The sequence below is a fragment of the Electrona antarctica genome (assembly GCF_951216825.1).
Source record: "Electrona antarctica genome assembly, chromosome: 7".
NCBI classification, from domain to species: Eukaryota; Metazoa; Chordata; class Actinopteri; order Myctophiformes; family Myctophidae; genus Electrona; species Electrona antarctica.
This window is the reverse complement of record NC_136812.1, coordinates 4254342-4270528: the sequence shown is the minus strand read 5'-3', so window position 1 is coordinate 4270528 and position 16187 is coordinate 4254342. Positions and strand designations below refer to the sequence as shown.

General features: G+C 49.7%; 1 protein-coding gene across 1 annotated transcript in view; it reads left to right on the top strand.

Moving 5' to 3' along the window:
- The window catches only part of LOC306926975 (cyclin-dependent kinase-like 5), a 215329-nt gene that overhangs the window by 107741 nt on the left and 91401 nt on the right, over positions 1-16187 (top strand). The window contains exons 5-6 of the mRNA XM_079506534.1: positions 6340-6460; positions 11533-11592. Coding sequence (XP_079362660.1) covers positions 6340-6460; positions 11533-11592 — 181 coding nt within the window. The remainder of the gene's footprint in view (positions 1-6339; positions 6461-11532; positions 11593-16187) is intronic.

The following is a 16187-nucleotide window of genomic DNA, read 5'->3' as shown; positions in this document are numbered from 1 at the left end:
GGGGAAGCTCTACCTCGTCTTCGAGTATGTGGAGAAGGTGGGTTCAATCATAGAGCACTCTGGGATATGTAGTTCAATACTATACAGGAGGGGGAAGCTCTACCTCATCTTCGAGTATGTGGAGAAGGTGGGTTCAATCATAGAGCACTCTGGGATATGTAGTTTAATACTATACAGGAGGGGGAAGCTCTACCTCGTCTTCGAGTATGTGGAGAAGGTGGGTTCAACCATAGAGCACTCTGGGATATGTAGTTTAATACTATACAGGAGGGGGAAGCTCTACCTCGTCTTTGAGTATGTGGAGAAGGTGGGTTCAACCATAGAGCACTCTGGGATATGTAGTTCAATACTATACAGGAGGGGGAAGCTCTACCTCGTCTTTGAGTATGTGGAGAAGGTGGGTTCAACCATAGAGCACTCTGGGATATGTAGTTCAATACTATACAGGAGGGGGAAGCTCTACCTCGTCTTCGAGTATGTGGAGAAGGTGGGTTCAACCATAGAGCACTCTGGGATATGTAGTTTAATACTATACAGGAGGGGGAAGCTCTACCTCGTCTTTGAGTATGTGGAGAAGGTGGGTTCAACCATAGAGCACTCTGGGATATGTAGTTCAATACTATACAGGAGGGGGAAGCTCTACCTCGTCTTTGAGTATGTGGAGAAGGTGGGTTCAACCATAGAGCACTCTGGGATATGTAGTTTAATACTATACAGGAGGGGGAAGCTCTACCTCGTCTTCGAGTATGTGGAGAAGGTGGGTTCAACCATAGAGCACTCTGGGATATGTAGTTCAATACTATAAAGGAGGGGGAAGCTCTACCTCGTCTTCGAGTATGTGGAGAAGGTGGGTTCAACCATAGAGCACTCTGGGATATGTAGTTTAATACTATACAGGAGGGGGAAGCTCTACCTTGTCTTCGAGTATGTGGAGAAGGTGGGTTCAATCATAGAGCACTCTGGGATATGTAGTTTAATACTATACAGGAGGGGGAAGCTCTACCTCGTCTTCGAGTATGTGGAGAAGGTGGGTTCAATCATAGAGCACTCTGGGATATGTAGTTTAATACTATACAGGAGGGGGAAGCTCTACCTCGTCTTCGAGTATGTGGAGAAGGTGGGTTCAACCATAGAGCACTCTGGGATATGTAGTTTAATACTATACAGGAGAGGGAAGCTCTACCTCGTCTTCGAGTATGTGGAGAAGGTGGGTTCAACCATAGAGCACTCTGGGATATGTAGTTCAATACTATAAAGGAGGGGGAAGCTCTACCTCGTCTTTGAGTATGTGGAGAAGGTGGGTTCAACCATAGAGCACTCTGGGATATGTAGTTTAATACTATACAGGAGAGGGAAGCTCTACCTCGTCTTTGAGTATGTGGAGAAGGTGGGTTCCACCATAGTGCACTCTGGGATATGTAGTTCAATACTATACAGGAGAGGGAAGCTCTACCTCATCTTTGAGTATGTGGAGAAGGTGGGTTCAGCCATAGAGCACTCTGGGATCTGTAGTGCAGTATGTGGAGAAATTTGGGTTCAACCATAGAGCACTCTGGGATATGTAGTTCAATACTATACAGGAGAGGGAAGCTCTACCTCGTCTTCGAGTATGTGGAGAAGGTGGGTTCAACCATAGAGCACTCTGGGATATGTAGTTTAATACTATACAGGAGAGGGAAGCTCTACCTCGTCTTTGAGTATGTGGAGAAGGTGGGTTCCACCATAGTGCACTCTGGGATATGTAGTTCAATACTATACAGGAGAGGGAAGCTCTACCTCATCTTTGAGTATGTGGAGAAGGTGGGTTCAGCCATAGAGCACTCTGGGATCTGTAGTGCAGTATGTGGAGAAATTTGGGTTCAACCATAGAGCACTCTGGGATATGTAGTTCAATACTATACAGGAGAGGGAAGCTCTACCTCGTCTTCGAGTATGTGGAGAAGGTGGGTTCAACCATAGAGCACTCTGGGATATGTAGTTCAATACTATACAGGAGAGGGAAGCTCCACCTCGTCTTCGAGTATGTGGAGAAGGTGGGTTCAACCATAGAGCACTCTGGGATATGTAGTGCAGTATGTGGAGAAGGTGGATTCAACCATAGAGCACTCTGGGATATGTTGTGCAGTATGTGGATAAGGTGGATTCAACCATAGAGCACTCTGGGATATGTAGTGCAGTATGTGGATAAGGTGGATTCAACCATAGAGCACTCTGGGATATGTAGTGCAGTATGTGGAGAAGCTGAGGTCAACCATAGAGCACTCTGGGATATGTAGTGCAGTATGTGGAGAAGCTGAGGTCAACCATAGAGCACTCTGGGATATGTAGTTTAATACTATACAGGAGGGGGAAGCTCTACCTCGTCTTTGAGTATGTGGAGAAGGTGGGTTCAACCATAGAGCACTCTGGGATATGTAGTTCAATACTATAAAGGAGGGGGAAGCTCTACCTCGTCTTTGAGTATGTGGAGAAGGTGGGTTCAACCATAGAGCACTCTGGGATATGTAGTTTAATACTATACAGGAGGGGGAAGCTCTACCTCGTCTTCGAGTATGTGGAGAAGGTGGGTTCAACCATAGAGCACTCTGGGATATGTAGTTTAATACTATACAGGAGGGGGAAGCTCTACCTCGTCTTCGAGTATGTGGAGAAGGTGGGTTCAATCATAGAGCACTCTGGGATATGTAGTTCAATACTATACAGGAGGGGAAGCTCTACCTCGTCTTCGAGTATGTGGAGAAGGTGGGTTCAACCATAGAGCACTCTGGGATATGTAGTTTAATACTATACAGGAGGGGGAAGCTCTACCTCGTCTTCGAGTATGTGGAGAAGGTGGGTTCAACCATAGAGCACTCTGGGATATGTAGTTTAATACTATACAGGAGGGGGAAGCTCTACCTCGTCTTCGAGTATGTGGAGAAGGTGGGTTCAACCATAGAGCACTCTGGGATATGTAGTTTAATACTATACAGGAGGGGGAAGCTCTACCTCGTCTTTGAGTATGTGGAGAAGGTGGGTTCAACCATAGAGCACTCTGGGATATGTAGTTCAATACTATACAGGAGGGGGAAGCTCTACCTCGTCTTCGAGTATGTGGAGAAGGTGGGTTCAACCATAGAGCACTCTGGGATATGTAGTTTAATACTATACAGGAGGGGGAAGCTCTACCTCGTCTTTGAGTATGTGGAGAAGGTGGGTTCAACCATAGAGCACTCTGGGATATGTAGTTCAATACTATACAGGAGGGGGAAGCTCTACCTCGTCTTTGAGTATGTGGAGAAGGTGGGTTCAACCATAGAGCACTCTGGGATATGTAGTTTAATACTATACAGGAGGGGGAAGCTCTACCTCGTCTTCGAGTATGTGGAGAAGGTGGGTTCAACCATAGAGCACTCTGGGATATGTAGTTCAATACTATAAAGGAGGGGGAAGCTCTACCTCGTCTTCGAGTATGTGGAGAAGGTGGGTTCAACCATAGAGCACTCTGGGATATGTAGTTTAATACTATACAGGAGGGGGAAGCTCTACCTCGTCTTCGAGTATGTGGAGAAGGTGGGTTCAATCATAGAGCACTCTGGGATATGTAGTTTAATACTATACAGGAGGGGGAAGCTCTACCTCGTCTTCGAGTATGTGGAGAAGGTGGGTTCAACCATAGAGCACTCTGGGATATGTAGTTTAATACTATACAGGAGAGGGAAGCTCTACCTCGTCTTCGAGTATGTGGAGAAGGTGGGTTCAACCATAGAGCACTCTGGGATATGTAGTTCAATACTATACAGGAGGGGGAAGCTCTACCTCGTCTTCGAGTATGTGGAGAAGGTGGGTTCAACCATAGAGCACTCTGGGATATGTAGTTTAATACTATACAGGAGAGGGAAGCTCTACCTCGTCTTTGAGTATGTGGAGAAGGTGGGTTCCACCATAGTGCACTCTGGGATATGTAGTTCAATACTATACAGGAGAGGGAAGCTCTACCTCATCTTTGAGTATGTGGAGAAGGTGGGTTCAGCCATAGAGCACTCTGGGATCTGTAGTGCAGTATGTGGAGAAATTTGGGTTCAACCATAGAGCACTCTGGGATATGTAGTTCAATACTATACAGGAGAGGGAAGCTCTACCTCGTCTTCGAGTATGTGGAGAAGGTGGGTTCAACCATAGAGCACTCTGGGATATGTAGTTTAATACTATACAGGAGAGGGAAGCTCTACCTCGTCTTTGAGTATGTGGAGAAGGTGGGTTCCACCATAGTGCACTCTGGGATATGTAGTTCAATACTATACAGAAGAGGGAAGCTCTACCTCATCTTTGAGTATGTGGAGAAGGTGGGTTCAGCCATAGAGCACTCTGGGATCTGTAGTGCAGTATGTGGAGAAATTTGGGTTCAACCATAGAGCACTCTGAGGTCAACCATAGAGCACTCTGGGATATGTAGTGCAGTATGTGGAGAAGCTGAGGTCAACCATAGAGCACTCTGGGATATGTAGTGCAGTATGTGGAGAAGGTGGGCATATCTGCCATGCGCAACTTTTGATTACAATGGCTAAAAACAGAAATGCAATATTCGGGGAAAAAAACACAATTAAATCCTTAATTCCAATTTTTTTGTTTGTCAATTAATCGTCAACCTAAATGTTGTAATGGTGACACAGCCCTAAGAGTAAAGAGGGCCGCTCTAAGAGAACATAAAATCAAGACGTCAAACAGTAAAACGTTTGTATTTACTGGTGGTAAAGCTTCAATGCTCTGGGAGGAAGGCCATCTGGTGCCTTCCTGTCTTCCTGGGAGACTCACAGCAGGAGGTTTTAAGTGTCCTCCTGTTCCTCAGATTAATCTAGACGTTTGTGTTCCTATTAAAAATGTGGAATTACATTCAAAAAAATCTTCTTCCTCAAACATGTAAGAAATAAGTCGTGGGTCCCGGGGGGGGGGGGGGGGGGGTTACCCCGGGGTTGGATAGATACCACTGATTGATGATGTTAAGGTGTGTTTGTTCTCATCATGTGTCTCTTCATGGGGCGGCGGTGGCTCAGGGGTAGAGTGGCCACTAGGGTGCGGCGGTGGCTCAGGGGTAGAGTGGCCACTAGGGGGCGGCGGTGGCTCAGGGGTAGAGTGGCCACTAGGGGGCGGCTCAGGGGTAGAGTGGCCACTAGGGGGCGGCGGTGGCTCAGGGGTAGAGTGGCCACTAGGGGGCGGCGGTGGCTCAGGGGTAGAGTGGCCACTAGGGTGCGGCGGTGGCTCAGGGGTAGAGTGGCCTCTAGGGGGCGGCGGTGGCTCAGGGGTAGAGTGGCCTCTAGGGGGCGGCGGTGGCTCAGGGGTAGAGTGGCCACTAGGGGGCGGCGGTGGCTCAGGGGTAGAGTGGCCACTAGGGGGCGGCGGTGGCTCAGGGGTAGAGTGGCCACTAGGGGGCGGCGGTGGCTCAGGGGTAGAGTGGCCACTAGGGTGCGGCGGTGGCTCAGGGGTAGAGTGGCCTCTAGGGGGCGGCGGTGGCTCAGGGGTAGAGTGGCCTCTAGGGGGCGGCGGTGGCTCAGGGGTAGAGTGGCCACTAGGGGGCGGCGGTGGCTCAGGGGTAGAGTGGCCACTAGGGGGCGGCGGTGGCTCAGGGGTAGAGTGGCCACTAGGGGGCGGCGGTGGCTCAGGGGTAGAGTGGCCACTAGGGGGCGGCGGTGGCTCAGGGGTAGAGTGGCCACTAGGGGGCGGCGGTGGCTCAGGGGTAGAGTGGCCACTAGGGGGCGGCGGTGGCTCAGGGGTAGAGTGGCCACTAGGGGGCGGCGGTGGCTCAGGGGTAGAGTGGCCACTAGGGGGCGGCGGTGGCTCAGGGGTAGAGTGGCCACTAGGGGGCGGCGGTGGCTCAGGGGTAGAGTGGCCACTAGGGGGCGGCGGTGGCTCAGGGGTAGAGTGGCCACTAGGGGGCGGCGGTGGCTCAGGGGTAGAGTGGCCACTAGGGGGCGGCGGTGGCTCAGGGGTAGAGTGGCCACTAGGGGGCGGCGGTGGCTCAGGGGTAGAATGGCCACTAGGGGGCGGCGGTGGCTCAGGGGTAGAGTGGCTGGATGGTAACCTACCAGTTCGAACCCTGTGGGCTCCCCCAGAGTTAATGTCGAAGTGTCCTTGAGCAAGACACTGAATTGCTCCTGATGTGCTGGTTGGTGCCTTGCATGGTTTCCGCCGCCATCGGTGTATGAATGTGTGTGTGAATGGGTGAATGTAATACACAATCTATGTAAAGGTGTATGAATGTGTGTGTGAATGGGTGAATGTAATACACAATCTATGTAAAGCGCCTTGGATAAAGGCGCTATATAAATGCACCATTTACCATGTCTTTGTGTGTTCGTGCAGAACATGTTGGAACTTCTGGAGGAGCTGCCCAACGGGGTTCCACCAGAGAAAGCACGAAACTACATCTACCAGCTGATCAAAGCCATCCACTGGTGCCACAAGAACGACATCGTTCACAGAGGTAACTACATCTTAACCTGACTCCGCCAGATTGCGGCAAGCAGAAACGATAAACCGGAAGCAGCGGGACAAAAATAATGATATCTCCATAATAACTTGGAGTTGTAGACTTGTTACGTTGTTTACATTTGCACTGCACTGTGGCAGCGCTTAAATACGTCATCAGTATCACAGCCAGGGACACAGCCAGGGACACAGCCAGGGACACAGGGACACAGCCAGGGACACAGGGACACAGCCAGGGACACACCCAGGGACACAGGGACACAGCCAGGGACACAGACAGGGACACACCCAGGGACACAGCCAGGGACACACCCAGGGACACAGCCAGGGACACACCCAGGGACACAGGGACACAGCCAGGGACACAGCCAGGGACACAGCCAGGGACACAGCCAGGGACACACCCAGGGACACAGCCAGGGACACAGCCAGGGACACAGCCAGGGACACAGGGACACAGCCAGGGACACAGCCAGGGACACAACCAGGGACACAGGGACACAGCCAGGGACACAGGGACACAGCCAGGGACACAGGGACACAGCCAGGGACACACCCAGGGACACAGCCAGGGACACACACAGGGACACAGCCAGGGACACACCCAGGGACACAGGGACACAGCCAGGGACACACCCAGGGACACAGGGACACAGCCAGGGACACAGCCAGGGACAAAGGGACACAGCCAGGGACACACCCAGGGACACAGGGACACAGCCAGGGACACACCCAGGGACACAGGGACACAGCCAGGGACACACCCAGGGACACAGCCAGGGACACAGGGGCACAGCCAGGGACACAGCCAGGGACACACCCAGGGACACAGCCAGGGACACAGCCAGGGACACAGCCAGGGACACACCCAGGGACACAGGGACACACCCAGGGACACAGGGGCACAGCCAGGGACACAGCCAGGGACACAGCCAGGGACACAGGGACACAGCCAGGGACACAGCCAGGGACACAGCCAGGGACACAGGGACACACCCAGGGACACAGGGACACAGCCAGGGACACAGGGACACACCCAGGGACACAGGGACACAGCCAGGGACACAGCCAGGGACACAACCAGGGACACACCCAGGGACACAGGGACACAGCCAGGGACACACCCAGGGACACAGGGACACAGCCAGGGACACAGACAGGGACACACCCAGGGACACAGGGACACAGCCAGGGACACACCCAGGGACACAGGGACACAGCCAGGGACACAGCCAGGGACACAGGGACACAGCCAGGGACACACCCAGGGACACAGGGACACAGCCAGGGACACACCCAGGGACACAGGGACACAGCCAGGGACACAGACAGGGACACACCCAGGGACACAGGGACACAGCCAGGGACACACCCAGGGACACAGGGACACAGCCAGGGACACAGCCGGGGACACAGGGACACAGCCAGGGACACACCCAGGGACACAGGGACACAGCCAGGGACACAGGGACACAGCCAGGGACACACCCAGGGACACAGGGACACAGCCAGGGACACAGGGACACAGCCAGAGACAAACAAAGCCCCGTATAGGAGTGGTTGCACCACTCAAAAGATATTGTAAATAGTCCAGTAAGAGTATAAAACAGTAGAGCAAATTGCAATTCACTCTTTGTTAGACTTCTGATTGGTCTCTGACTGACTTACGCCAGGGCTCCACCGGACGCGTTGCGTTGCGTCTGCGTCGCGTTGCGTCTGCGTCGCGTCAAAAAACGCACCGGTTCAATTTTAATGCACGCGTCGCGTCTCCGTCAACGCGGGCAGTGGAGCCACCCTTCATTGATTCAAAAGGGAACATTCCCTGACGGTGACGGAGACGCGACGCTGACGCGCCCGGTGGAGCCCGGCCGTAACCAGCAGGCTCTTTCTGCCTTGTTCCGCCCTGGTTCCGCCTTGTTTATATTGAATTTGCTAAAACATAATTTTTGGAAAAAACTAAAAACAAACATCATATGCACAGTCACCTTGCTGCACCTGTGATGTTCCTTAATGTAAATAAATAATTGAACGCACAGAATATCAATAGGAAGCAACTGAAAAACACGGTATTTCAGTGGATGGAGAGAAATTATTTTTGTCCAACCACGAAATGTCAACCAATGGGTGCGAAGAAGGGGCACAATCACAAATTGACAAAGGGTGAATTGCAAAGTTGCAAAGAAAAGTACAGAATCTTACTAGGAAAATCCCCCTGAATGCCTGACATTACGGCTTGGCAGCTTTCATAATCTTCTCATCTATCTGCACTGCCTCCTCTGTTATTCACAGGAGATGTGAGCTTATGTTATCTCTATTATTCACACGATATGTTATGGCACGGCGCGTCGCCTGGCGGGGCGGTGGAGCGTCGCCTGGCGGGGCGGTGGAGTGTCGCCTGGCGGGGCGGTGGAGCGTGCCTCCAGATGGCCCCCGTGAAGCTTCTTGGCAAAACGGCGACAGCGGAAACAGGCGTGCAGATGGCCTGGGCTATATGCGGCCACACACATGTCAATAACAATAATACACTACGTTCATTCATTATATGGCACCTTTTTATTTTTTGTTTACACAGTCTGCATTTTAAAGGTGTAGTTAAAGGTGATATCTGTTGTTAAAAAGTAAGTGTTAAATAGCTCTGTATTCTGATATAGATATAGGAACAGGGGTCTCCCTGTTTCTCCAGCTCTTTAGTAAACAGAAAATACATTTTCAGGTCGTCAGGATACCAATTTTATCCAATCAGGAGAGAGGACTCCTACAGGATACACAGGATAAACAAGTTCAATTGGAAGTGACGGCACTATTAAATTGGAACGGGAACACTATATAAAACCTGAATGGATTAAATTGGCAACGCACCTGAACATGTCTTTTTCTGTTTAACCCATTTTGGGCGGGAACCCCTTTTTGGTGTTAGCATTATGTTATGCTTTAGCTATTGAAAAATAGCAGATCTACAAGCTCATAGCGCGCCACCGAGTGGCGCGCTACGAGCTTGTAGGTCTGCTATTTTTGAAAAAACGAAAAAACTACTGACATAGAAACATAGCTTTTTCAGAAAACTGTCAGGATGTAGGAGACATTTTTAGAATCTGATCTCAGGTCAAAATGGATTAAATTGGCAACGCACCTGAACATGTATTTTTCTGTTTAATAAAGAGCTGGAGAGACAGGGAGACAGAACCCTGTTACTGAACAACAGAGACAGGGAGACAGAACCCTGTTACTGAACAACAGAGACAGGGAGACAGAACCCTGTTACTGAACAACAGAGACAGGGAGACAGAACCCTGTTACTGAACAACAGAGACAGGGAGACAGAACCCTGTTACTGAACAACAGAGACAGGGAGACAGAACCCTGTTACTGAACAACAGAGACAGGGAGACAGAACCCTGTTACTGAACAACAGAGACAGGGAGACAGAACCCTGTTACTGAACAACAGAGACAGGGAGACAGAACCCTGTTACTGAACAGCAGAGACAGGGAGACAGAACCCTGTTACTGAACAACAGAGACAGAGAGACAGAACCCTGTTACTGAACAACAGAGACAGGGAGACAGAACCCTGTTACTGAACAGCAGAGACAGGGAGACAGAACCCTGTTACTGAACAACAGAGACAGGGAGACAGAACCCTGTTACTGAACAACAGAGACAGAACCCTGTTACTGAACAACAGAGACAGGGAGACAGAACCCTGTTACTGAACAACAGAGACAGGGAGACAGAACCCTGTTACTGAACAGCAGAGACAGGGAGACAGAACCCTGTTACTGAACAACAGAGACAGGGAGACAGAACCCTGTTACTGAACAGCAGAGACAGGGAGACAGAACCCTGTTACTGAACAACAGAGACAGAGAGACAGAACCCTGTTACTGAACAACAGAGACAGGGAGACAGAACCCTGTTACTGAACAACAGAGACAGGGAGACAGAACCCTGTTACTGAACAGCAGAGACAGGGAGACAGAACCCTGTTACTGAACAACAGAGACAGGGAGACAGAACCCTGTTACTGAACAACAGAGACAGAACCCTGTTACTGAACAACAGAGACAGGAGACAGAACCCTGTTACTGAACAACAGAGACAGGGAGACAGAACCCTGTTACTGAACAACAGAGACAGGGAGACAGAACCCTGTTACTGAACAACAGAGACAGGGAGACAGAACCCTGTTACTGAACAACAGAGACAGGGAGACAGAACCCTGTTACTGAACAACAGAGACAGGGAGACAGAACCCTGTTACTGAACAGCAGAGACAGGGAGACAGAACCCTGTTACTGAACAGCAGAGACAGGGAGACAGAACCCTGTTACTGAACAACAGAGACAGGGAGACGGAACCCTGTTACTGAACAACAGAGACAGGGAGACAGAACCCTGTTACTGAACAACAGAGACAGGGAGACAGAACCCTGTTACTGAACAACAGAGACAGGGAGACAGAACCCTGTTACTGAACAACAGAGACAGGGAGACAGAACCCTGTTACTGAACAGCAGAGACAGGGAGACAGAACCCTGTTACTGAACAACAGAGCTTTCACTTTGAACAGTGTTTTTACACAAGGTTTAGTTTTGAACAAACAAAAACATCACATACAGTACACAGCACTTTCATTTATACGCCGGAAATCTACAGACGATCTACAAGCGGACGACGTGTCACATGATCTCACATCGCAGCGCATTGTGAGCTGGTAGATCAGCTATTTCTGCTGTACAGAGTACAGACTACAGTACTCTCATACGACACAGAATAACAGGCTTTAAGATCTCTCTCTCCCTCTCCCTCTCCCTCTCCCTCTCCCTCTCCCTCTCTCTCTCTCTCTCTCTCTCTCCCTCTCCCTCTCCCTCTCCCTCTCTCTCTCTCTCTCTCTCTCTCCCTCTCTCTCTCCCTCTCCCTCTCCCTCTCCCTCTCCCTCTCCCTCTCCCTCTCTCTCTCTCTCTCTCTCTCTCTCCCTCTCCCTCTCCCTCCCTCTCCCTCTCTCTCCCTCTCCCTCTCCCTCTCCCTCTCTCTCTCTCTCCCCTTCTCTCTCTCTCTCTCCTCCTCAGACATAAAGCCAGAGAACCTGCTCATCAGCTCTGACGATGTCCTCAAGCTGTGTGACTTTGGTGAGAACAGAAGACACTCAATCCAACCTAAGCCACTGTATTTATAGAGCACATTATTTCTTCTAGATGTTCAACATTACATTAACTGTTCCATTTGCATCCATCCATACCATCCCGGTCGTCTCCTGGAACTCTGTCAGTAGCTGTCTGTGATCTTGTCCTAAAAATAGAAGTTGTAAAATATATATAATAAATTGTAATGTTTTTTTGTGGGGAAAAAAGTGAAATACTTTATCAAGACTAAAAGTTACACAGTTTTACTTTAAAGGAGCATTCAGTGATTTGGGTGATTTGGTAAACCCCCCCCGGTCCACCCCGGTAACAAGAGGTGCACATGCACACGCACTACAGTGGGGGGGACACACAACAGGCCAACAGCACGCACACCAAGGCCCGCCCCCGCTCGATCATGATTGGCGGAAGGCCCCTCTCTATCCTGATTGGATGAAGGCTGGGCCACCTAGCCAAAAATGAAACCATGGGGTTAACTGGGGACAGGGAGGAACTCCTTATATGGTCAGCACACTAGTAGGGAGGATTATCACAACAAAACAAAAAAATAACTGATATTTGAATTAAGTGAAATCACTGAATATACCTTTAACAGCGGGGCGACAGCCTGGTGTATTTTCTGGAAGTGCGTTATTTGTCTATCTATGGGACCCGGTGGCAACTACTGTCTATCTATGGGACCCGGTGGCAACTACTGTCTATCTATGGGACCCGGTGGCAACTACTGTCTATCTATGGGACCCGGTGGCAACTACTGTCTATCTATGGGACCCGGTGGCAACTACTGTCTATCTATGGGACCCGGTGGCAACTACTGGCGATATCAGGCGAAGACGGTCAAAAAGTGGGCGGAGGAACGTCGTTCAGAAACATGAAAATATTGTATCTTTTGGACGACATCGTCCGCCGATTCACGTGTTGCTTTCTTGTTTACCCTCCACTCTGAACAGTGACGCGTTTACATTACGTAATGATTGACAGCAGGAACGCCCACTAGTCGAGGTTTTTATCGCCCAGAGTTGCTGCTGTCCCTCCGCTGTTAAAACAGTTTAAGTGCCAGGGACGTTAAGACGAGCCCGCTTTCACTATGTACTGATTGCCAGGGACATTATATTGTATATATTTATTTATTTATTTATTTATTTATTTATTTATTTATTTATTTATTTATTTATTTATTTATTTATTTATTTATTTATTTATCCATATTTTGAAAATTCCTCTAATCTGGTGTGCAGGTGATGACATGCACATGACATGCACAATAGAATACAATTTTCTTTCTTTTGTCCCATTGCCAAAATGGTACCCCCGACCAAAACTAGGGCCCCACCCCCTGGCGCTGAAAGAGTTAAAATGTAGGGTTGCGTCAGAAAGAAACTCAAAACTTCCTGCATGTTATTTTTCATAATGGCGTTCCGTCCCGAGTGTGACTCGTGTTAAATGTTAAATGTGAACCAGAGGTAATGAAGCTATTTTTACCATTTGCTAATGCATTCCCACCACAGAGCTCTGTGCTGCCCAGCTGTTCATAATGAATACGCCGTGCTCTGTGCTGCCCAGCTGTTCATAATGAATACGTCGTGCTCTGTGCTGCCCAGCTGTTCATAATGAATACGTCGTGCTCTGTGCTGCCCAGCTGTTCATAATGAATACGCCGTGCTCTGTGCTGCCCAGCTGTTCATAATGAATACGCCGTGCTCTGTGCTGCCCAGCTGTTCATAATGAATACGTTGTGCTCTGTGCTACCCAGCTGTTCATAATGAATACGCCGTGCTCTGTGCTACCCAGCTGTTCATAATGAATACGCCGTGCTCTGTGCTACCCAGACCATGTTCATAATGAATACACCGTGCTCTGTGCTGCCCAGCTGTTCATAATGAATACGCCGTGCTCTGTGCTACCCAGCTGTTCATAATGAATACGCCGTGCTCTGTGCTACCCAGCTGTTCATAATGAATACGCTGTGCTCTGTGCTACCCAGATCATGTTCATAATGAATACGCTGTGCTCTGTGCTACCCAGATCATGTTCATAATGAATACGCCGTGCTCTGTGCTGCCCAGCTGTTCATAATGAATACGCCGTGCTCTGTGCTACCCAGCTGTTCATAATGAATACGCCGTGCTCTGTGCTACCCAGCTGTTCATAATGAATACGCCGTGCTCTGTGCTGCCCAGCTGTTCATAATGAATACGCCGTGCTCTGTGCTACCCAGCTGTTCATAATGAATACGCCGTGCTCTGTGCTGCCCAGCTGTTCATAATGAATACGCCGTGCTCTGTGCTACCCAGATCATGTTCATAATGAATACGCCGTGCTCTGTGCTACCCAGATCATGTTCATAATGAATACGCCGTGCTCTGTGCTACCCAGATCATGTTCATAATGAATACGCCGTGCTCTGTGCTACCCAGCTGTTCATAATGAATACGCCGTGCTCTGTGCTACCCAGCTGTTCATAATGAATACGCCGTGCTCTGTGCTACCCAGCTGTTCATAATGAATACGCCGTGCTCTGTGCTACCCAGCTGTTCATAATGAATACGCCGTGCTCTGTGCTACCCAGCTGTTCATAATGAATACGCCGTGCTCTGTGCTGCCCAGCTGTTCATAATGAATACGCCGTGCTCTGTGCTGCCCAGCTGTTCATAATGAATACGCCGTGCTCTGTGCTACCCAGCTGTTCATAATGAATAAGCCGTGCTCTGTGCTACCCAGCTGTTCATAATGAATACGTCGTGCTCTGTGCTACCCAGACCATGTTCATAATGAATACGCCGTGCTCTGTGCTACCCAGCTGTTCATAATGAATACGCCGTGCTCTGTGCTGCCCAGCTGTTCATAATGAATACGTCGTGCTCTGTGCTACCCAGATCATGTTCATAATGAATACGCCGTGCTCTGTGCTGCCCAGCTGTTCATAATGAATACGCCGTGCTCTGTGCTACCCAGCTGTTCATAATGAATACGTCGTGCTCTGTGCTACCCAGATCATGTTCATAATGAATACGCCGTGCTCTGTGCTACCCAGCTGTTCATAATGAATACACCGTGCTCTGTGCTGCCCAGCTGTTCATAATGAATACGCCGTGCTCTGTGCTACCCAGCTGTTCATAATGAATACGTCGTGCTCTGTGCTACCCAGATCATGTTCATAATGAATACGCCGTGCTCTGTGCTGCCCAGCTGTTCATAATGAATATGTCGTGCTCTGTGCTACCCAGCTGTTCATAATGAATACGCCGTGCTCTGTGCTACCCAGCTGTTCATAATGAATACGCCGTGCTCTGTGCTACCCAGACCATGTTCATAATGAATACGTCGTGCTCTGTGCTACCCAGACCATGTTCATAATGAATACGCCGTGCTCTGTGCTACCCAGCTGTTCATAATGAATACGTCGTGCTCTGTGCTACCCAGATCATGTTCATAATGAATACGCCGTGCTCTGTGCTACCCAGACCATGTTCATAATGAATACGCCGTGCTCTGTGCTACCCAGACCATGTTCATAATGAATACGCCGTGCTCTGTGCTACCCAGACCATGTTCATAATGAATACGCCGTGCTCTGTGCTACCCAGCTCATGTTCATAATGAATACGCCGTGCTCTGTGCTGCCCAGCTGTTCATAATGAATACGCCGTGCTCTGTGCTACCCAGCTGTTCATAATGAATACGCCGTGCTCTGTGCTACCCAGACCATGTTCATAATGAATACGCCGTGCTCTGTGCTACCCAGCTGTTCATAATGAATACGCCGTGCTCTGTGCTACCCAGACCATGTTCATAATGAATACGCCGTGCTCTGTGCTACCCAGCTGTTCATAATGAATACGCCGTGCTCTGTGCTACCCAGATCATGTTCATAATGAATACGCCGTGCTCTGTGCTACCCAGCTGTTCATAATGAATACGCCGTGCTCTGTGCTACCCAGCTGTTCATAATGAATACGCCGTGCTCTGTGCTACCCAGATCATGTTCATAATGAATACGCCGTGCTCTGTGCTACCCAGATCATGTTCATAATGAATACGCCGTGCTCTGTGCTACCCAGATCATGTTCATAATGAATACGCCGTGCTCTGTGCTACCCAGCTGTTCATAATGAATACGCCGTGCGCCTGTATGTCGCTTTTAGGGGCCTTGTAATGTCGCTTTTAGGGGCCTTGTAATGTCGCTTTTAGGGGCCTTGTAATGTCGCTTTTAGGGGCCTTGTAATGTCGCTTTTAGGGGCCTTGTAATGTCGCTTTTAGGGGCCTTGTAATGTTGCTTTTAGGGGCCTTGTAATGTCGCTTTTCGGGGCCTTGTAATGTTGCTTTTAGGGGCCTTGTAATGTTGCTTTTAGGGGCCTTGTAATGTCGCTTTTAAGGGCCTTGTAATGTCGCTTTTAAGGGCCTTGTAATGTCGCTTTTAAGGGCCTTGTAATGTCGCTTTTCGGGGCCTTGTAATGTCGCTTTTAAGGGCCTTGTAATGTCGCTTTTAAGGGCCTTGTAATGTCGCTTTTAGGGGCCTTGTAATGTCGCTTTTCGGGGCCTTGTAATGTCGCTTTTAAGGGCCTTGTAATGTCGCTTTTCGG